This window comes from Verticillium dahliae, genomic scaffold (genome assembly GCF_000150675.1).
Source record: "Verticillium dahliae VdLs.17 supercont1.22 genomic scaffold, whole genome shotgun sequence".
NCBI lineage: Eukaryota > Fungi > Ascomycota > Sordariomycetes > Glomerellales > Plectosphaerellaceae > Verticillium > Verticillium dahliae.
The window spans coordinates 208,626-229,913 of record NW_009276918.1 but is presented as its reverse complement, the minus strand read 5'-3'; the positions used below and the strand labels follow the sequence as shown (position 1 = coordinate 229,913).

General features: G+C 57.4%; 6 protein-coding genes across 6 annotated transcripts; 4 read left to right on the top strand and 2 right to left on the bottom strand.

The window, feature by feature from the left end:
- Nucleotides 1–4,755: 4,755 nt before the first annotated feature.
- On the top strand, nt 4,756–6,667 carry VDAG_08753 (uncharacterized protein; the record flags this gene model as incomplete). Its single annotated transcript, XM_009651070.1, has 3 exons — nt 4,756–5,457; nt 5,561–5,881; nt 5,949–6,667. Exons 1-3 carry the CDS (start codon nt 4,899–4,901, stop codon nt 6,665–6,667), a joined length of 1,599 nt encoding a protein of 532 aa, XP_009649365.1. The 5' UTR covers nt 4,756–4,898.
- Nucleotides 6,668–7,796: 1,129 nt separating this feature from the next.
- On the top strand, nt 7,797–9,493 carry VDAG_08752 (cytochrome P450 4A12A; the record flags this gene model as incomplete). Its single annotated transcript, XM_009651069.1, has 2 exons — nt 7,797–8,071; nt 8,140–9,493. 2 exons carry the CDS (start codon nt 7,797–7,799, stop codon nt 9,491–9,493), a joined length of 1,629 nt encoding a protein of 542 aa, XP_009649364.1.
- An 830-nt stretch (nt 9,494–10,323) lies between these two features.
- VDAG_08751 (HNRNP arginine N-methyltransferase) lies at nt 10,324–11,723 on the bottom strand (the record flags this gene model as incomplete). The annotated part of the gene is made up of 6 exons (XM_009651068.1): nt 10,324–10,802; nt 10,872–11,203; nt 11,315–11,424; nt 11,489–11,508; nt 11,574–11,587; nt 11,644–11,723. 6 exons carry the CDS (start codon nt 11,721–11,723, stop codon nt 10,324–10,326), a joined length of 1,035 nt encoding a protein of 344 aa, XP_009649363.1.
- Nucleotides 11,724–14,100: 2,377 nt separating this feature from the next.
- VDAG_08750 (cAMP-regulated D2 protein) lies at nt 14,101–16,268 on the top strand (the record flags this gene model as incomplete). The annotated part of the gene is made up of 2 exons (XM_009651067.1): nt 14,101–14,224; nt 14,287–16,268. 2 exons carry the CDS (start codon nt 14,101–14,103, stop codon nt 16,266–16,268), a joined length of 2,106 nt encoding a protein of 701 aa, XP_009649362.1.
- Nucleotides 16,269–16,687: 419 nt separating this feature from the next.
- On the bottom strand, nt 16,688–18,461 carry VDAG_08749 (metacaspase-1; the record flags this gene model as incomplete). The annotated part of the gene is made up of 5 exons (XM_009651066.1): nt 16,688–16,731; nt 16,814–16,983; nt 17,460–17,490; nt 17,543–17,929; nt 17,981–18,461. 5 exons carry the CDS (start codon nt 18,459–18,461, stop codon nt 16,688–16,690), a joined length of 1,113 nt encoding a protein of 370 aa, XP_009649361.1.
- A 1,156-nt stretch (nt 18,462–19,617) lies between these two features.
- Nucleotides 19,618–21,288, top strand: VDAG_08748 (calmodulin; the record flags this gene model as incomplete). The annotated part of the gene is made up of 6 exons (XM_009651065.1): nt 19,618–19,641; nt 20,169–20,237; nt 20,303–20,336; nt 20,443–20,568; nt 20,627–20,842; nt 20,900–21,288. 6 exons carry the CDS (start codon nt 19,618–19,620, stop codon nt 20,935–20,937), a joined length of 507 nt encoding a protein of 168 aa, XP_009649360.1. The 3' UTR covers nt 20,938–21,288.

Here is a 21,288-nt window from a genome sequence, read left to right as displayed (position 1 = left end):
GTGTCCCTGCTGTTGCCCGAAAGACCGTCTGTTTCGTGCCCTGCAGAGCGACCAGAGATTGACCGCTGTTTGGATGGCGAGGGTGAGTGGATTCTGCCGGGGGGTTGCGAGTCGCGTGGGTGGTGCTGTCGGAGAAGAGGCGGAGGCGTTGGGCAGTCTTCCTCGACGTATGCTGCCGAAAAGAAGCGTCCACCTTGTGCTTCTAATCTGGCTGACGCTGGCTGCCTGGGCGGTGACGAGATATGTTTCAGTGGCACGGCAGCGTGGGCGACGTGAAAAGTGAGAATGGGAGAGACAAGCTGAGAGCGAAAGGGCAGTCAGAGAGCGACAGCAGGGCAGCAAGGCAGCAGCGCAGGCATGACAATATGACAGCATGGCACGGCCCTGCAGCCAACCTCGTTCGGGAGAAAGGCAAGTGGTGGTAGATCAAGAACCCAGCGAGCGTGAAACGAGACGTGTCGGGTTGGGAGACGGGGTCAGGCGGGCTGGCGAGCTGGCGAGCTGGCTTGGGGTCTTTTGAAGGTGGAGGGGCAGAAGCGTCGAGGGGGCACAAATCCGGGCACGGCGCGCGGAGCGGGAGCAGAGGGGGCTTGGGCGGGGTCAGCTTTCTTAAGTGCTTGCAGTTGGAGGTGGAGACGCACCCTGGGGGTGTTGGCACAAAGAGGGGTATCTTCCAGGCGTCTTACCGGCAGGGGTCAGAAGTCGCGTGGGCGAGAACATGGTTGAGGAAGGTCATCTGCTCTGACCAGCAAACAAGAAGTGTCATGAAGTTGCGTCGCCTGGGGCCGTGTGTTGCTGTCGTGCTCCGCTTCCTTAGCTGGCGAGGCAGAGAGGCAGGGCGAGATCCGACGAGTCGGACCGGGAACCTAGGATCGATGGAGGGAGAAAGTCATGTTTCTCTTCGTGTTCTGCCATGGTAAAACCTAGTCTACTGTAGCGAGGATCCTGGAATGTGGTTTGGAGGCGCATTGTTGAGGGTAGGTTCCGTAGACGGTGCCGGCTTGGGAAGAGCGGGCAAAGCATTATTATCCAAAGACGCATCGGCCCAGTTGTTGTTTGTGTGTCGGTCGGTGCCGAGAACGAGATTCTTAGTCGGTGAGGCTAGTGGGGGTGGCGTTGGCGTATTGGCACTGAAATGTGTGTCTCGTTGGGGTGGACCATGGCTGATGGGTCGACATGTATTATGTGCGTGCTGGAGATCTGTCTTTGTGGACAGTTGCTCGTGCTGTTTTTGTTTCGCCCAACATGTTTGGCTGCCTGCATGTCCATCCAGTGCCCCCATGCAAAGCAAGCAGGTTGACCTACAGAACGAGTATGTAGGCACGCACGGCCGGCTAACTCCGCGGTTGGCCTCGCACAGGTGACAAACGGTCAAGGCTTCGGCGGATCGCCGAAGAGTGGTTGCAAGACATATTGTTTTGGTTCCTGGTCTCATGATGAGACCGTCTCGTCATGTCAGCTGGCTGCGTTCGCGGGCGAGTCAGTCGATTCAAAGCATGACGACAAGGCAGGGGTCGCAGGTGGTGAGATGATCGGCCCCAGGGATCGAGAAGGTCGAGGCCAAGAAGCCAATGGTAATCCGAGTCAAGACCCGTATCGAATTGCCGTCCAATCAAGGCGAAGGTCGAGAGGCACCATCGTGAAGCAGGGGGTGTGGGGTGGCCGCAGGAGTGATTGTAGTAGAGCATGGAAGAGGTCGTTCTCGAGTGCTTGCCCCTCCATTCCTCCATTCCATGGACGTGGTGGACACCCCCTACTTAGGTAGCTTGCGGGCGTGGTGGCGAGGTGTGGTAATGGATGAGAAAGTTGGAAGGCTAGCCAGATGGATGGGAAAGCGCAAAACGCCATCATTCTTAAGTCATCCGCTTGTCCAACTCGGTTGGGTCGGTTGCCGATGTGCTGAAAGGCTGGTGCGATTGGAGGAGGTCGGAAAGGAGGGGTATGAATGACCATTGCTCCGTCGTCGTGCGCCGGTCGCTGTGATGAACTTTGACGACCGTACTCGACTTGTCGACTGGGGTGCTCCTGTCCACCAGGGTGCGCAGGCAGTCCGTGACTCGTCGTTTCTGCAGCATGAGGGGATTGTGATGATGATGCGTACTGATTTCCCTACCTTACCTTACTCGAGGGAGCAGAAAATACCTTAGTCGACGCGCACCTTTAGTGATGCCGAGAACGTACGGTCGGGCCATGAACGAGGAGATCGCAGGTTGGGTCTCGGATCCGGCGGCAGGCAGAGCCTTTTGCTCTGCTTGGTCTCTAGTGCGGCGTGTCGTCTCCGTTGAGCTTTTGCAAACGAATCTTGTCTCCCAAATGACGAGGTCAGTCAGGCCTGGTAGGATCGAGCACCGTGAAGTACCACCTACAGTGTCTCGCTTCCTCGCCCCAAGCGAGCCCCCTGAAAAGAGGGGTCGTCGCCGGCTGAGTATTAGTGGGTTGGACGGCCTCTTGGGGGGGGGGGGGGGGGGCCTGCCCGCCTGCACGCCTGCCACCCCTCTGTGGACAATAGTCGGTTACGTTCGGTAAGGTAAGGTAGGTATCTAGCTAGGCATGTAGCAAGCTTACATGTACCATGATGGCCAGGGGACTGACCACAAACAGGCAGGCAGCACGTCTTTTTGTGTTTTCGGCGGCGAGGCAAGAAATCCCCGTCTGTCCCACGCATGGGCCCTGTCCATGTCCGGTTTGCCGTTGTGAGGAAGGAAAGCCCGACAGTGACTGATTATCCTCCTTGCAGCCAACGGCAAGGCAGGTATGAACGTGAACTCGCCTTCCCCTCACTCCTCTCTCAGATAAGACGAGTGCCGAGTGAGTGATGGGGGAGCAAGTGCGTGCATGTTTGCAGTGAGGGTGGCTGATCGGCGGGAACGAGACACTGTTATCGCTGGCAGCATCGGGTCAGGCTGCTGCTAGCTGCCAGTAGTCCAAGAGATGGACGGAACCATGTCCTTGCTCCGTCTCGACGCCGCTTTCTCAAACTGGACCTCTCGGCGTGGTCCTTGGCCCAGTCCATGACTATACAGTACCTACATATTTGGCACCATGTCGAACCAGACCATAGTAAACCATGCCGTGACCGTCTGGGACAACCACCTCGCCATCGGTGTGTCCAGTGTCCGTCCGTATCCATGTTTCTCTGTCCCTGCCGACCACCACCCCCCCTCCCCAGCCAATACAAACTTGCTGCGGCCTGCACCTCGACCTGTGACCCTCTGACTGACTGACTGACTGTCCGTCCACATGTGGCTATCGACCGCCGGCCGCATCTTTGCCTCCCCTCGTCTCGTCCCTTGGTTCAGCAGCGTGCAGCGTACAGCGTACAGCGTTCTGAGCCCAGTCTGTCTGTACCTCTGCCTCGATCTCCTGCCAACGCACGGCTAATACACGCTGGGTGTTGCTGACTCTCACCATTCACCAGTACAATATCCACCCGTCCACCCCGTCCCGTCAACCCCCCTTCCATCCAACCACTCGGTCATCCCCTGGCCAAGCGGGAAGCCTGATTAAGCCCGAGGTGAGGTGATCCATCCTCAGACGGGGGTGTTGTGTCGCGTCCACTGCGGCGGCCGTCCTGCGACGGGATACAAATGCAGAAGGGACCGCTCTCCTGCACTTTCCCAACTGCCAATCGCCCATTCCTTCTCCCTTGTGCCCATCCGTGCTTGCCTCGCCTCACTCTTGTACTTCCTCCTCCCGTTCCATCCATGAGGTGCTCCTGCCGCCTTTTTCCTCCTCATCCCAGTTTCTGTCACGCTGGTTGACCTCACTGCTCTCCTCTTCAGTGATTTTACCTCACCGCCGGTGCTTGGTGCCTCCGTCAGCTTCTGCTCATTCTCCGCTCACCTAATCGCTTCTGCCTGCCTGCCTGCCGACTACTACTCAACCCGATAGATAACCACGGGCTCAACACCCACGCCTTCCTACCTTATTCAAGACTGCTCAAGCAAGAAGCAAAGCCATCGTCTTAGCGAGCGACAGCCTTCCAAACCATCGCTTCTGTTCCGATTGAACAAAGAATCGGCTGACAGCTGCTTACCTGTATCGTTTTGACTTCGAGTCTTCAAGCCGTGTAGCCCAACTTCATCCCTTCAGACAACGTCCCGGTCGGAGCTGGCCGATCCTGCCTGGGTGCACACTCAGCTGACAAAGTCATCGAAAGAGGGGAAATTGGGCAAGGGAGCTGGACTTGAGGTGGACAAGCGAAAGAAAAAGACTAAAGGCTCCGAAACAAAGAGGGTCAAGCAGGCACAGCCTGGACGACCGACCGACCGACCGACGAGCCATACGCGAGACACTGACACCACCCCCCCCCCCTTCTAAAGCTCAGAGGCCCCCAACCCGAGCAAGCAACGAAAGACAAGATCCAGGGAAAAGAACCCTCTCCCGGTCCGGCATTTTGGGTCCCGATTCTGTTTGCACCCATTCCCAGCGTCAATGAGCCAAATATCTCCAGTCGAAGAGCTCTGAAGCTGAAGCTGCAGTGTTCCAGCCGGTCCAGCCCAAGCAAGCCAAGTAAAAGGCTGCTTTACTTGTATTGGTCCTTCGTCGCATTTCAGGCTCGCCTGGATCCCTCCCACCTCACATCACACGTCACACGTCACCTGCACCTTCACTTCCGCCTTCACCTGCGAAACGGATTAAAGAACAATAGCGCGTCAGAAGTCAAAGTTATTACTACCAACGCTACCCCCCTCACTTCCAGGCACATCGTCACACTTGGGCGCTTACAACTCTTTTTTGCCCAAGCCATTCCATGATTACCTAGCTTGCTGGTTGCGCCCGTCCTCATACCACGACAATCATCCCATCCTCCTAGACAGAAAACGGCTTCGATTATGGACCATTTGATGGATTGGGAACAAGGCTCACCGCGCCGCCCACCGCCGCAATGTCCAGCCATGAGGGGTTATGGCGGTCGGCCTCCTTCACAATACTATGATCCCGTCCATCACGCATCGGCAAGTTGGTATCCCCACCACAGGTCGACCTCCGCCTCGGACCCGTCGTCATGGGCCCCACAAGCTGCCATGAACAACCCCTTCGCCTACCAGCTCGGCCCCGGACCGGCCCCCGGATATCCTACGAGCATGAACACGAACATGAGTGCTCCTTATTCGCCGTTCGGCCCTCCCCCGATGGATAACATGAATCGGCATGCACAGATGCAGCAGCCGCAACCACCTCCGCATCATTTGCCGAACCCTGTTAATACGGCTGCGCCGCCGACAATGTACTCAGAAAGGTCATTTTCGGGCATGCCAGCCAGCCCACGAGGCATGAACTATCACTACCAAGCATCTGCTGATTCGCCTGCGGAGAGTTCAAACCATGGACCGCAGGAACTGCAAACGCGTGCGCCGAACTCCAGCCACACAATACAGTTCGGCACCGCACCCGCATTTTCCTCGCAGCGTCCGCCAGCAACCTTTGTGCCTCTTCGCTCCCGGGTTCCCCAAGGTAAGCAAGAATAACACGTCATGCCCTAACTTCTGCCGCCAAGCTATATGGAGTGGTGGCTCCCCATCTTTTGCTCTTGCTGCGGCAACTAACACTTTCATAGCCTCCCCGTCTGACGCAAGGTCGCCTATCGTTTCTGGACCATCCGCGGCGCAATCCGAACGCCAACCCGAAACACGGCGTCGTGCAGCCAGCGGCAGACGGGCACGTGGATTCATGTCGTCACGACTTTACCCGCCAGCGTCAGATGGCATTGGTCCAGCGGATGGGCTTTTGGGACACTACTTAGGGCGAGATGATGACGAGGACCTACGGGTGACCCAGCTATTGCGCGGATCGATTCGTACGAAACAGGTCGTCTCTTCTGCCGCAATTCGGTCTCTTCAGAGCGTGCCTCTCTCCGAACTGGAACCCCATGAGATGAGTGAGTTGATTCCTAAATCGCCAAGTGGCACAGATAGACGTGGCCCACGGAACTAACGCGATGTCAGCCTGCGTCATCTGCTACAACGACTACGGTGTCGAGACGCCAGAAGGATTCAAAGAAGCACCGCTCCGGCTGCCCAAGTGCAAGCACGTTTTCGGAGACCACTGCATCAAAAAGTGGTTCGAGGATTCAGACAGCTGCCCGTATTGCCGAGACAAACTGCAATCTGAGCCGCGGGTGACCGCAGGACCACACCAAGAGTACATCCGCGAGATGTTGCGTGCCCAGGGACGAATCCCCAGAGGGGTACATACCATGACGGCATCTTCTGTGGCAAGGGCTTTAGTCGCTCAGCAGCCAGGCATTGCCGAGAGGAACCCAACACAATCGCAGGCACACGGCTCAGGACAAGAGCGACGATCACCGCCCACGGATGATGATGAGAGCCACCGACGACAGCGCCCGCGGCACACATCCTGGGGCTCGGGACTCACAATGCAGCAGCAGCAGCAGCAGCAGCAGCAGCAGCAGCAGCAACAGCAGCAAAGTGCAACAGGGCGGCCTGGAAGCATGACTGATATGCCACAAGAAGCCGGCACTGCAGAGGGTCATTGGCTCGCAGGATCACACACACACCGCGCAGTAACGCCGCCGGCGATGCCGAGCCTGGCGGGCGGGCGAGGGTGGATACAGCAGGCACCGGAGCCGAACCAGACAGGGGGCTGGACAGGTGCGCCATTCGAGACGAGCAGACCGTTTTACGGGTCGCTCAACAGCCGGTGAGGAGGACGACAATGGAAGGGGCGAGATTGGATGACGAAATTGTGTTTTCTTTGGGATTTGTCTACAGTGGACAGAATGCGGGCGTTGGGGCGTTTGGGACTTCGGGACGAGCCAGGCACAGAGCGAAAGCAGAAAGAAGGCAGCTCGGAATGGAATCCCTTCTCACAGCAGCGTACTGAGGTGGTCATGAAGGGGCATAGCGACACGAATACGATTTTCGTACATCAACCAAGCCAGCAAGGTGCTCCCGTCTGGCTACTGAGTGTTGGGTGCCAGCCTGCAAGGTGCTGGCCATGTTCCGCTCGTCTTGTGCTGTGTTGTGTGTGTGCCAGGATGCTCGACGAATGATGTATGGATGACCTGACCTTACCGTTAATGGCAAACCATTCGAAGGTCCAATGCTGTGCCGTGCATTGCCAACAGCTTGTGGGGGGGACCTTGACCATGTTCGGCCATGTTTGCTTGTCCCCTCTTGGTCAGTGGTCAGGCTCCATGCCGTGTCGAGAGTCGGGCGAAAGGTGCTCCGACACCTTGACCTCCGCGTGTCTTCCTAAAACTACCTAGGTGCTGGAGACATGGTCCCTATCCGCCCCCCCCCCCCCCCTGGATCCCATCATCAACAAGCGAAAGTGGCCAAGTGTCAAACAACAGCGGGGTGGCGTTACAGGGGGCTGCTGTTTCCTCCCGACAAGCTGACGACAGCCTTGGGCGACAGGTGACTTGGTCACCATTCTTCCACTTGGCGTCCACATCCTTAGCGACCGTGTTCTGCCTGGCCGGCGTCCGGAATGCACTGTTCTCCCGAGTGTCACTTGTCCAACGGAGAAGGAGCGTTCTCAATGAGCGCATCATCGAGCATTCGGGCGTTAGGGCGGCAACCACCACCCATCCAAGGCACCTACCCTACCCTGCCTTGCCTGACGGTATCTGGGTGCCTGCGTCTGCACCTACATTTATCTACATCTACATCTACGCCTGTGCCTGCCTCTTCGTGGCCATAAAGCAAGCACACACTCGGCAGGTCCCCGCCCACGCACCTGCCTGCCTCTATCACTGTCGCCGTCCCTCTCGATTTCTTCCTTTCCGACAAGGCCAACCAGAAACACCAGGCTCAACGGCTGCCTGCGCCATGGGACTCCCCTGGCGCCCCATCTCCTGGGCTTCGCTCGTCATCGCCGTCTCTGTCTCTTACCAGCAGCCCGGTTTCTCACGCCAGTTGTTCCTAGGGGCCTTTGCCAGCTCATGGCTGCTGTCGTTTCTAGGGTGGGTCGTCTGGGCCATCTTCCTCTGGCCCAAACTGTTCTCTTCACTGCGAAGCCTGCCTGGGCCCAATGATGACCACTGGCTCATGGGCCAATTCCCAAAGATTGGCGCCGAGGCCACAGGCTTACCCATGATGGAGTGGTAAGTTCCCCCTTCGCGAAGCTGTGAGAGAGCAAGGCTAGAGGAGAGCTTGACTGACAGTAGGCCAGGGTGAACACCATCCCCCATGACGGTATCATTCGGTATCTTGGCTTCCTCAATCAGGAGCGTCTCCTCATTTCCTCACCCAAAGCGCTTTCTGAGGTTCTCGTCACACGCAACTACGACTTTGAGAAGCCGAGTTCCATCCGTTGGTCTCTTGGTCGTATCCTCGGTGTCGGCGTCCTCCTGGCCGAGGGCGATGAGCATCGCTTCCAGCGCAAGAATCTCATGCCCGCCTTCGCCTTCCGCCACGTCAAGGACCTCTACCCGGTCTTCTGGAACAAGGCCCGCGAGGGAGTGGCCGCCCTCTCCGAGCACGTCTCCAAGGCTGCCGCCGCTCCGGATTCTACGGGTTCCACTGTCGTCGAGATCAGCGGCTGGGCCTCTCGCGTCACACTCGACATCATTGGCATCGCCGGCCTGGGTCGCGACTTTGGTGCCGTGCGGGACCCCAACAATCCTCTCACCAAGACGTATGAGTCCGTGTTCAAACCCAACAAGCAGGCCCAAATCCTCGCCATCCTGGGCCTCCTCCTACCGGGACCAATCGTCAGCGCTCTGCCTCTCAAACGCAACGGCGATATTGCTGAGGCCTCGGCCGTCATTCGCGCCACCTGCCGCGAGCTCATCCAAGAAAAGAAGGCCAACAAGACTCGCAGCACCGACATACTGTCCGTGGCCCTCGAGAGCGGCGCCTTCACCGATGACAACCTTGTCGACCAGATGATGACCTTCCTCGCCGCCGGCCACGAGACGACCGCGTCGGCCATGACCTGGGCCATCTACCTGCTGTGCCTGCACCCTGACGTCCAGTCTCGCCTCCGCGACGAGGTCCGCCGCAATCTCCCCTCCCCCAACGACGCTGGAACTTCCGTCTCGGCCCCCGACATTGACCGCCTCCCCTACCTGTCCGCCGTCTGTGCCGAGGTCCTGCGCTACTACGCCCCCGTCCCCATGACCCTGCGCGAGGCCGTCCGCGATACTACTGTCGACGGCGTCCACGTCCCGCGGGGCACACGCATCATGCTCTGCCCGTGGTCCGTCAACAAGGACGTTTCACTCTGGGGCCCCGACGCTTCCTCTTTCCGACCCGAGAGGTGGCTGGGCGCCGGCTCCGGTAGCGGTGGCGCCAGCAGTAACTTTGCTTACATGACGTTCCTGCACGGGCCGCGGAGTTGCATCGGGCAGGGCTTTGCTAAGGCCGAGTTCGCCTGCATACTAGCTGGCTGGATCGGGCGGTTTGAGTTTGGGCTCGCGAACCGGGATGAGTATGACGAGAAGAAATTGGAGATCAAGGGTGGTGTCACGGCGCGGCCGGCGAAAGGTTTGCGGGTGCACACGCGTGTCGTCCCGGGATGGTGAGCCGTTTTGAGATATAATGCTCTTTGGATATAGATCAGGCATGTACGAAGGAACGTCAGTACATAGCGTGGCCACGCACAATACATACACAACCTCCAACAAGTCAAATGCCCCCTTGGCATGACTAGATAGCACGAAACGAGCCGGCCTTTTATTTAACGGCATTTATTGTAGAAATCTATCGTCGGCATGCTCCGCACATGTGACTATCATTAATCGTGACCGTGGCACGTTTGGCCTCCCGAAGCCGTGCCGTCCGTCGTCCTCCTCCCAGGGACGACACCCTGATTGTTCTTTTCTCTATAACCTATCACATTCTCACGCTCATCCGCTGCGCTTCCCGTCCGCTCCCCGTCTTCCCGCTCGATGTCCTTTTTGTTGGGGAGGATGCAATGCCTCCATAGCCGGCGCAGGTTACGCAGCCTGGCACAACACCCGAGCAATATCAGCAGAGAATGTCTCGTTCTCCCATCTCTTCCCTTCCGCGCCATTTTCGTCCGAGAGGGGAGGGGGGGGGGAGGAGGCAAGTAATCCTCCGTCGGCGTGGCACTCGTTCGAGAAGAAAATGAAGAAAACAAAAAAAAAAAACCTTTGAATCTGGCTCGATTTGGGAGGGAGCACAACCTCCTGCACGCGGGGTGCAATGTTGCTCTGTCGTTCTCTTCCCGTTCCCCCACCCCTCCCCGGTCCAATGCGCAACGCTGTTTGAAGACAAAACGCAGACGGAAAGAAAAGAGTTACAGGCGATCAAATCTGAAGGGGGGGAGGGCAGAGGGCAGAAAGCGAGAGAGCCGCGCCGGTCGTCCGGCTGAACCGGGGGCGGGAGCGCTCTAGCACATCTTGTAGGTGGCGGCGCCCTGGGCGGTGCGGGTGGCGTCCGAGGTCTGGAGCTTGTAGTCGATGGCGATGTCGAGGTCGCGGCGGTTCTTCTCGTTGGGCTTGACGTCGATGGTCATGTCAATCTCCTCGCCGTGCTGGACAGTGAGCATCTCCTTGAGGTAGAAGACGGTCTGCTTCCAGTGGGTGTATTTTGTGTGGGGGCCCGTGGAGAAGCGGATGGGCTTGTGGGCGGCGGTGAAGTCAATGTCGAACCAGGCGACGACGGCGTGCACAAAGTCGTCGCGGCGCACGGGCAGCTTGAAGGTCGTGTTGAAGGCGAGGTCGGAGACCTGGCACTTGTAGAGGTCCAGTGTCAGGATGGGCACGGGCTCCGTCACGACGGCCTTGACCTCGACCGTGTCGACGAGGGGCTCGGACAGCGCCGTGGCCTTGAGGGGGGAGTAGTTGAAGCCGTACACGTTGTCCCAGACTGCGAAGAGAATCAAGAATCAGTAATGCTCGCACAGGTTGAACTTGCAGGCGGGGCGCTGCTACTCACAGCCAATCTTCTCGTCCTTGTACTCGCCGTCCTCGATGCCGGCGGCGAAAATGGTGGCCTTGTCGGGGAAGATGAGGCCGTCCTTGTTCAGGTAGGTGTCACGAGCGTAGAGGACCGTGTCGAGCATGCTCTCGTACAGCAGGAAGTAGCCCATCCACTCGGAGATGATAATGTCGACCTTGGGGAAGGGGAGCTGGACCTCCTCCATCTTGCCCTGGATGAGGGTAATCTTGTCAGAGAGGCCGTTGACCTCAACGATCTCGCGGGCCTTGTGAATAATGGTCGACATGTCAACACCAATGACGTGCTTAGCGCCGGCCTTGGCGGCGAACCTGGTAATGGGATTTCTCGTCAGAGCTTTGTCGCAAAAAGGTTGCGTGGTGAGGGACCCGAAAGGGACGTGGTAAGGGAGCGCGGGGTCGATCGAGTAGGCATGAACTCACATGGACAGAATGGCAGTGCCGCAGCCAACGTCAAGGACGACCTTGTCCTTGAACAGGTGCTTGTTCTGAACAATAGCGTTCATGTAAGAGCGGGTGCGAACCTCGTCTTTCTGTACGGAGGGTCCATCGTCAGTGACATGGAGAAAAGGAGGGGTAAGTCGCATGGGTGCATACCAGCATCTCCTCGTGAATGCCTTTTAGAAAGTAGCCATGTTAGTCCATCTGCAACAGTGTGATCGTGAAGCCTCGATTGACATACCATGGTGGTCGTAACTGGGAAAGTTGTCAGTAGAGTTCCTCTGGCGGCGATGCGGTCGAGCAAAACATACCTCTTGAAGTAGTGCTGCTCAGAGTGCTCCATACTCTTGAGCTTGGTCTCGGGATCGACCTCCATTCTCTCGGCAGCCATGATGATATGTGTGTTGAGTGCGTGTGCGACAAGAGACGGACAAAATTTGAACGGACTCGAGAAGGGCGGGCGGGTGGAAAGAAGGGAGGAACAGAGAGTCGCAACGAAAGCAATTTGCAGGTGCAGATAGAGGAGGAAAAGCAGGATCGCGCGAGTCGGTCAAAAGCCCAGGCTGTTTTCCGCTTCTGTCTCGTTTCGTTAGGCAGAAAAAAAATACTGCCAAAGGCCGCGCCCACACCGCCTGGACCCTTTTCCAGCTTGCCACCCCGCTTTCGTACGAGGGAGGAGGGGAAGGTGAAGCAGGTACGTACCTTGCTGTCGTTCGTTAGGAACCCCACCCTGACCGCCTTATCGATAAGCCGTCTGTCCATTCCTTCCGTGCTGAGGCAAGGCAGCTTCAACGATCGTGTTTCGATCACTACCTACTACCTGATCACTTTGTGACACCATATGGAATGGCCGTGTTTATCATCGCTCTCATGCATACTCTCACCAGACGTCTCGGGCAGCTTGCCCTTCAAGAATGTAATCCGCCTCGCGCTCACAGTCACTGGACCACACGATCGCGGTGGCCGCTGGTGCACAAAACTTCCACATGCCCTGCCAAGACGGAGCCCAAACCACGGCTCACCACCGCCAGGGACAGGATCTCCTTTGGGGGTTCTTTGAGTTTGACGTGATGTCATTCGAAGAAGTGATCTTACAGGTTCCTTGGAATTACATGAGACGATCAAGTCCGACGACTGCCACAACACTGGGCGGCTTTCTTCACTGCTGCAGGATTGAATGGCACAATCTACGTCGGGCAAGGGGACATGGGACATGAATTCAATTCTCTCTCTGCCCGGCTACGCCATGGACTGGACTGGAGCTCGACAGATTGGCCTTGAGTCTTAGCCCGCACAACCCTGTTCATGTTCGTGCTCCATCGAACGCTTCAGTTATGTGGCCACCGTCTGTACTTGGAGAAGGCAGCCTACCTTGTCAAAGGCTGCTGGCCGAATACCGAGTATCCGGCTCGCCTTGCCAAATCTTCAAGCTCTAGCAAGGCAATGCCAACACTTCGAGCGGAGTCAGCAATCAAGCAGCATTCCGCACGCTCGAGTTGTGAGGGTTCGGTGTCTCTTCCTGATTATTGGAGACTGGGAATTATAGGTTATGGTTCCCAGCCCGGGAGGCGTCCCAAAGGACAGGTGAGCAATGAGAAACATCCTCAGCACGTCGCACTATTGTAAGACCGTGTGGTACTTGAACTACATTATGAAAAATCAGGTCTAGAAAGCTCGTGACGTCCTTCGGATGCCTAAGATGTGCTTCTTTCTTTTACTGCGACATCAAGAAATACGCGACAGCATCTTCAACTTCTGGAATGAGATTGTAGACTGAGAATACGACGCCGCTCACGAGCTGTCAGATCCGCAGGTGCTGTAGATGCTGAGATTCCGCATCTCGGGGATACAACTATTCAAGCCAAAGAGGCTAAGAGGGAGCAGCGCGAAGACGAACTGGCAACATGCCAGCAACTCGCATCTTGCCCAGATGTACGGAGGCCCTACCAAACGAAAGATCCATCCTGAGCGGCGTTGTTAGAAGCCTCTGCAGGTCACTTTCCGCCTGTCGAATGATCCCTAAGATGCCATCTTGTGGCTTCGTAACCGTCTGTGCCCCTCTTTAAAGGCTTCTGACTGGTTGCCATCGGACCTCTTCACACTCCCAGGCTTGATACGGGCGAACGGCATCGATGGCCGATTAATCAGTTGGAATGACGAAAAGAAGTAAGCACGTTCATGAATTGAGTTAGACAACAAAGCGAAGAAGGGTATCCCGAATGCGAGAAGCGCCGAATGCGAGAGCCGCCTTGGCTACTCACTTGTCTTCCGCTCAATCGCCTTCTGGCACCTGACTGAGCACAATAGCCTGAATGGCAAACGGCCCAGACTCCGGCGCCGACTGTAAGGGCAGGCCACGAGCCTGACGAAATCCAGCCAGTAGTGCTATGCTACGAAGACAGGCCTTCGTGCTCAAGATCCGGCCACTGGAACTTTTGTTCGAGCTGGGGGAACCCCTGCACTCCAGTTCCTACGCTTCAGCCGACCGAGCCAGAAGTGCGGGACTCGGCAGCCGCTGTGCCTCCGCCATTTGGCGCTGTGCCTCACGATGCTCGCCAGCGCTACGGTAACAGGATCCAAAGGCTTCAAGCTAAGTGCGGCGCTCGCAGGCTGATCGCCAGCTGCCTAGGTCCGACAACTGACATGCGCGCCGTATATATGTAGCTTGCCACATGCCACATGGCTGAGCTCTTTCTGGAGTCGCAGCAGCATGTTTTCCTGCATCGCATTCCTCTTGCCTTATTGACTCTGGGAGGCTCGGTACGAAAATGGTCAAGCTCAACGCATTTGTGTTCGGCCTCGCCTTACGGCATGCTGTGGCCGCGGAGCCGCCGTCGAAGGTAGGGTCCGCGCGAGGTAGACTCACCATTCTCGCACACAACGACCTGGAGAGTAAGTCTATGCAGCATGGTCCTAGAAATTGAAGTCGATGATGCAGACCTGACACGTCACAGATGAGCCCTCGCCAGGATCGGGTGCCGTCCTGATCGACCGTGTTCAGGACCAAGCGTCTGCTTTGAAGGCATGCGGTCAACTCAGTGAGGCTCTCTGGTCTGGCGAGGGCGACGAGTTGTCCTTCGCCAGCCTCAAGACATCCCTGGCATATGAAGTGTATCAGAAGAACTACCCTTCGAACACCAAGTTCTGGATCGCAAGCGGAGACGGCTGCAAATGTCGTGCCATTGGCACCGATGGCTCACTGCACCATCAAAAGTGCTCTGATCGCCTGCCTGTGCTTTGTAGCCAGAGCGCGCCGGTATCGAGCGCCACGGCCGATGATACATCATCGAGCTTCCAAGTCACCCAAAAGGTCGGGGACGCGCAGTTTACCGGATATCGAGACTTTTACACATGGAAGTTTCGCGGTGTCAGATACGCGCCGACGCCCCAGAGGTTCGATTACTCCACCACACTTCGCCCGAAAGGTTCCATCTCGGCCCTGACAGCAGGAGCCGACTGCCTCCAGCATAATGCCCCCGGTTCGAGCGACGACTGCCTTTTCCTGAACATCTGGACCACATCTCTGCCTGCATCGACTGGTGGCAGAACCCAGGCCAAGCCTGCATTGAAGCCCGTGTTGGTCTACATCCATGGAGGAGGTTACGTCGAAGGATCGGGCAAGAATGGAAACCTCGATCTTACCAACATTGCATCACGGGGCGACATCGTTGCCGTGTCAATCAACTATAGACTCGGCAACACTGGCATGATTGCGTTCAACGACGGCATTCACAAGGGAAACATTGCCCTGGGCGACCAGATCAGTGCTCTGAAATGGGTAGCCGAGAACATCGCCGCCTTTGGTGGCGACCCAGATCGGGTGACCATCTCGGGCGAGTCGGCGGGCGCCATGTCCGTCCGCAACCTTCTCACATCCCCCGAAGCCCGCGGCCTGTATGCCGGCGCTCTCTTACAATCAGATGGCCAAGGTGGACCTTTCCAGGTTACCGCAAAGTTTGCCACTGTGGACGTATCCTACAAGACCTTCACGCAGCCTATCTTGGAAGCTGTCAACTGCAACGGCACCAAGGACGAGGTGGCCTGCCTCCGCAACGTGCCGGCCCAGCAGCTGGCGAACCTCCCGGTGACAGCGAACGCCCCCGTCATTGACGGCAAGATCCTCCGCGCGCCGTTCCTCGCCCTCGACGGATCCGGCCCCCGCTACGCGAGGGATGTTCCCGTCCTGACCGGCGTCACGCGCGACGAGGCTGCCATCTTCATTCCGCTGCTGCAAATTGACTGGTCGACGCTCGACTTCCCAACCTGGACGGGCCTTCTATACGCCGCCCGCAGCATCCTCGGCATCGACCCTGACGCCATCCTCGCCAACCTGCCGCTGTGGGGCGTGGACCCCTCCTCGACGGGCGAGCAACTCTTCAACGCCACGACCGAGATCCTGACGCTCAACTGGTTCACGTGCCTGGACCGCGCGACGGCCTACGCAGGCACCAAGAACGGCGCCTTCGCCAAGACGTACGCCTTTAACTTTTACCGCACCTACAGCCCGACGACGTACACGACAGACGAGTGCAGCGCCGCCGTCACGCCGGCGCACCCGCTCGGCGACCCGAGCGAGGAGTACTTCCGCTGCCACGGCGGCTCGCAGCTGACCATGTTTGGCAACTACAGGCGCGTGGGCCTCGGCGACCGCGACGGCCGCGACCAGGACTTCAGCCGCCTCGTGCTGGACTACTGGGCGTCCTTCGTCAGGAGCGGGGACCCGAACCCGGCCGAGTCGTTCCTTGCTGCTAGGGGGTATAACTCGACGCTGGCCGAGGTGAAGAAGAGCGGCGAGTGGAAGGAGGTTGATCCGGAGGCGCCCGAGTGGATGATCCTTGAGGAGGACAGCTACATGGCTCCCTTTGGAGAGGCCGACAAGTGCGCTGTGCTGGGGCAGCCTTTGGACTATTGGGAGAACACGACGCGTCGGGCCTAGTTCGTGGACTTGTTCTGTCATAAGACGACAAAATCATTAATCTTAATGTCTGCTACTCTCCTCACAGGAGCGCTTCCTCCCGATATCCGTGATGTCTAGACTCTACACTTGGGCCACACCGTGCAGTCTCGCACATGAACCTGGGTGCCTCATTTATATCGGTCTCAGATGGACATGGCGTCAGCGGTCGTGATGTACCGCTCCGTTGGTTGCAATGCAACAGCAAAGGGTACGTGGTGTAAGATGTGGGTTTCACATGCATACAGAGCAGCATCTACTTCACATCGACCCCTCCATCCAGGTTGCACACAACATCACACGCAAGCGACTGCGACGAACTCATCTTGGAATTCTTCACGAATTTGTTCTACCTCCGCATCCTAGTCCACCCACGTACGGCCAGGACCCAGCTCGATTGATCACTGACTTCCGCTCATCCCATTGGCACGCCCCAAAACGTCGCCTACATAACGAACAAAAGGTTCGTGTCTGTCGCATAGTGTCAGCGCGAAGGAACCGGCAAATGGCACTTGGAAACAACGTACCCATCGGGTGACTGCTCGAAAGCTGCGGCAGCTGACTGTACGAGCCCTCTAGGATCTCTCTGATGCTGTTGAGCAGCTCAACGTAGCTTTGCTGCGGGTTGGCCTTGAGGGCGGAAATGAAGGCATGTGACATAGCGCCAGTGGCCTTGTTGGCGATCGTGGCGTCCGCGCTGTGCTGGATGTCAGTACAAACTTGACCCTGAGAAGAGTCTCCTTGAAAAAGGAAGTATACTCACGAAGTCTGGTCGTCCTTGCTGCCGGACCACATGATGACATCGGCAGGCGACGTGCGAGTCTGCTTTGTTTGCTCGTACGCATCGTCACCATTCATGGCCTTCTTACCAAAGTCCATCAACGAGCTGAACACTCCACTCATGTTGCCGCTAGCATACGCCGTCACAGCGCTCAGCAGGCCCTGTCCTGCTTCCTTGGCCAGATTAGGCTCCTTCAGGACTCCCTTGGTAGAGTACACATAGGGCAGGTCGAGAGCAGTACCGGAGTGGCATGAGTCGAAAATGGCGGTCAGACGCACGCCGGGCAAGAGCGGCTTCACCATGATCGAATGCATCTCGTCGTCAACAATGTGGACCGGCCTCCTTATGGTCGACAGGGTAGATGACCTCGTCAACGCCATCGGCCTCATCACCGGTCCAAATCTTCGGTGTAGCCGCCATGACCTATACCGCGTTAGCCAGTCTCCGCGGGTTTCGGGCTCGTGCAAAGCCCTACCTGTGTTGTGGAAGAACAGGGAATCGTTGGGCTGCGCGCCCTGGACAAGCCAGTGCATAGCCCGCAGTATGTTGTCCTTGATAGGTTGGCCAACAGGGTTAGTCTGGTCATCTGTGAGGATCACCATATCCTCCTTCTTGTAGCCGTAGCGCTCAGTGAGGAATGCCGAGATGTTCTTCACATCATTGATGCAGCCTCGCAGCTCACCATCCTGGTTGAAGTAGTTGATGCCGATGAGCAGAGCCTTCCTTTTACCCGTGCAGGTAGAGTACTGGTAGCCATAGCCCTCTGGTGCACCATGGCCGAACTGCTGGATACCAGATGGCGGAGGTGGCGGGGCTGACCGGTTGCCATGCAGGTAAGAGTTGGAGTTGACGGTGGGCATGTCTGAACAAAGTCAGTAGGGATATCATGGGTTGCTGGGAGAACTCGACCTACGAGGCCTGTTGCTGTCGGGCCTGTTCACAGGATAGCCATAGACATCGAGACCAGAGGGAGGAGGGTAGTTGGGCGGGCTATACTGGCGACTGTAGGCGCGGTCTGGGTGGGCGTCAGGGGGCGCCTGGCCATACCCGTAGTTTCGCCCGCCGGGAGGACCAGAGGGAGGGCGGTAGTCCCCTCTCGAGGGTGGCGGCCCGGGAGGAGCAGCATAGTTCGCTTCAGGAGGAGGTGGGCCAGGCGGCGGACGGTGGTAATCGTGTCCGCCATAACTCTGAGGTGGCGGGGGTCCTGGCGGAGCACCATAGTCGTCCCGGCCATAGCTGGGACGGGAAGGCGGTGGCCCCGGAGGAGCGTCGTACTCATCTTGGTGGTAGCGGCGGGGAGGCGGCGGGCCGGGAGGTGCATCATAGCCTCCGCCGCCACCGTAACCGCCGTGGTTGGCGCCGTAGCCTCCCTGGCCAGGATACCCGTAGGACATGATGTAGGTGTGTAAATGAGTGAGTGTTGTTGGTGGGACGCCGCAATGCGAGTTCCGAAAGACTTCACTGCTGTCTCGCGAGATGAGCACTGGAGGTTGAGGGGCCTGCCTGGATGGACGCCGATCGCTAGGACAGGCGTGTCCAGGATCGATCTGTTCAGGTGCTGGATGGGTAGTCGAAACTCACGTGTTGTGATACCGGAGGTGATGTGTCCAGTGTGAGGTGGACCGGCGGAGACGAGGCGCTCAGCACGAGAAGGAGGGGAGCTAGTTGGCTGAGAGCTTGCTGGCTGAGATGCACAAGTGTCTGCCAAGTCCTGGTCAAACAAGCTTCCTGGACACAAGCAAGGCGGCGTGAGTGAGGGGCAAAGCAACAGGAAAGGGGGATGTCAAGGTTTGTCGAGGAGATTGTCCTGGTAATGATAGGAGGGGTCGTAGGCGGGAGAGTCGGAGGCCTGTGAGGGGTGGAATGATGATGAGGTAGGGGGGCTGCCGTCGTTTGACAAGCAACAGCGCAACAGAGCTGTCGTACCCCTCCGTAGAGGATGCGGGGGCCTGGACCTGGCATTGGCGCGCGCTGAGCTGGCGTGGGAAAGAGCTACGACGGGCGTGGGCAAGGGCAACGGAACGTCGGGCAGGGATTCGAGGGCAAGGACCCTTGGAGGGGTCGTCCGCCTGGCTGGCTATACCTACTATGTACCTACTACAAGGTACCGTACAAGGCGTGGGATGGAAGGAGCGGGCGACTGTGCTGGCAAGGCGCACTTCAGGTCAGTTACACCTGACAAGCCAAACCTGGACAAGGCGTTCCCCCTCCCCCTGGGTTCAAATCTCAGCCCGAACGGAGGTTGGCCGAGGGGGGGTGCTTTCTAGTAAAGTTACTTGCCCCATCTGGTGAGATCAGAGGCAGCCTACCAACTCTCAGATTGCGATTCTGTGGCGGGCCTGGAATCATCACGAGGAGGACCGTCTCGAAACTGTCTGGACCTTGGTGGTGGTGAGGCCGCGTATGCCTGCATGCAAGCGCGATCCCACAATTGACCAGAATGTCTCCATTTTCCCGCCTTTCCTCGGCACCAAACACATAACTTGAAGGATACCATGCACCACCACTTTGGTTTGAGAATAGCCGTTTCGCATCGGACTATCTGCCCCCATGCCGCCACTCTTCGGCCAGCGGGTTGCACATAGGGCTGGGCTGACTGGTGAAGGAAGAGTTGGGATTGGGCACCGCCGCCAGCCTGCCTTGCCTGCCTATCACAAGCAGGAAGGGACGGGCAAAGCTCGCATCTCGCCGGAAATGAGGAGGGCCCCAAAGAAGGGGGGCCCGCCGGAGGGGCGACCCGAATAGCCTCCCCCCCATCTTCTGGGGATAAAGCCAGGGGGGAATTGGGGGGGTTACATTTTTTTACAAAAAAAAAAAAAGGGGGGCCCCCCCCCCCCAAAAACACAATGTTCCCCCCGGGTTTTTCTCCCCAGGCGGGGGGCCCCCCAACCTAGAAAAAATTTTTCTTTGAGGAGCGCTTTCTCATTTTTTCACAAGCCCGCCTTGTTTTAACCCAGAGAAATTTTTTTTTTTTTTTCCCCCATATTCCCCTTCGGGGGGGGGGGGTGGATATTTTTTTCACCCCCCCCCCCCCCCCCCCCCGCGCCCAGCTGTCCCAAGCGCCGAAGCTCACCACGTTTGCTAACCCCGCTTGTTCATAGCCTTCCACCGCCGTCACTAACCTCACCCAAGAGCAATACACCGACCTCAAAGAGGTCTTCAAGATCTTCGTATGTAGTAGTGCATATTTCTTGAAATAGCTTCCCTCCAAGCTGACATGAGCCCACCCACCTAGGATCGCGATGGCACAGGTATGTCTTGCCACACTAGTCACCATGTCCCAGCCTTGCGACGTTGCAACGGTCCCTGCTTCAGCTGGCGCCAGTCATATGCACAGCAGTATTCATGTACACTAACAAAACATGACGCTATCAGGCGACATCAGCCCGAGCGAGCTTCAGATTGCGATGAAGTCGCTCGGTCTTAAGCCAAGTCTTGAAGAGGTCAAGGAGATGATCAGGGAGATAGACACGGACGGTGACGGCCGTATCGATTTTGACGGTCAGCTGCCTCATCATGATCTCGCCATGTCTGATCTAACATGTGCCTCCTGCGCCAGAATTCCTCGAGATCATGGCTGCTCCGGCCCGCCCCGTCGGCAGTACGGAAAACGAACTCGTCGCAGCTTTTGAAGTCTTCGACAAGGACGGAAGCGGTTCTGTCTCCTCTAGCGAGCTGCGCTCCGTGCTCATCTCGCTGGGCGAGAAGCATACCGATGATGAGATTGACGAAATGGTCAAGCATGCCGATCTTGATGGCAACGGCTCCATCGATTGTAAGTTTCGTCATAGCCTTTGCCTTCGAAAGATGGTTGCTGACCCTCCATTCGCAGATCATGAATTTGTTCAGCTCATGGCGCCTAAGAAATGAGAAAACGCTGGAACGGGCAGGAGAGAGCAATTCGTCATCGGCAACAAATCTCCTTGCCGCACTCACTTCGGCAGGTGTCATTTGGAGCCATGGTCATCCCTTTCATCTTTTGTTTTCACAACAAGACCTTGACCGCACGTGCTTATGGTTGATTCGTCCTATATTCTCCGTCTCCCACCGTAGTAGTGGTGGAATTATACGCAAGGAAACTATATTTGACAGAGAGTCGTCGAGTGTCGGTAGTTGTAAGTGATCCGACCAAATGTTGATTGATGCGAATAAGACGAGTTCGAATAATCGCCCTGGTTCCCATGTTTGAAAAGTATTCAGCAGGATGTTAGAACCGGAGCA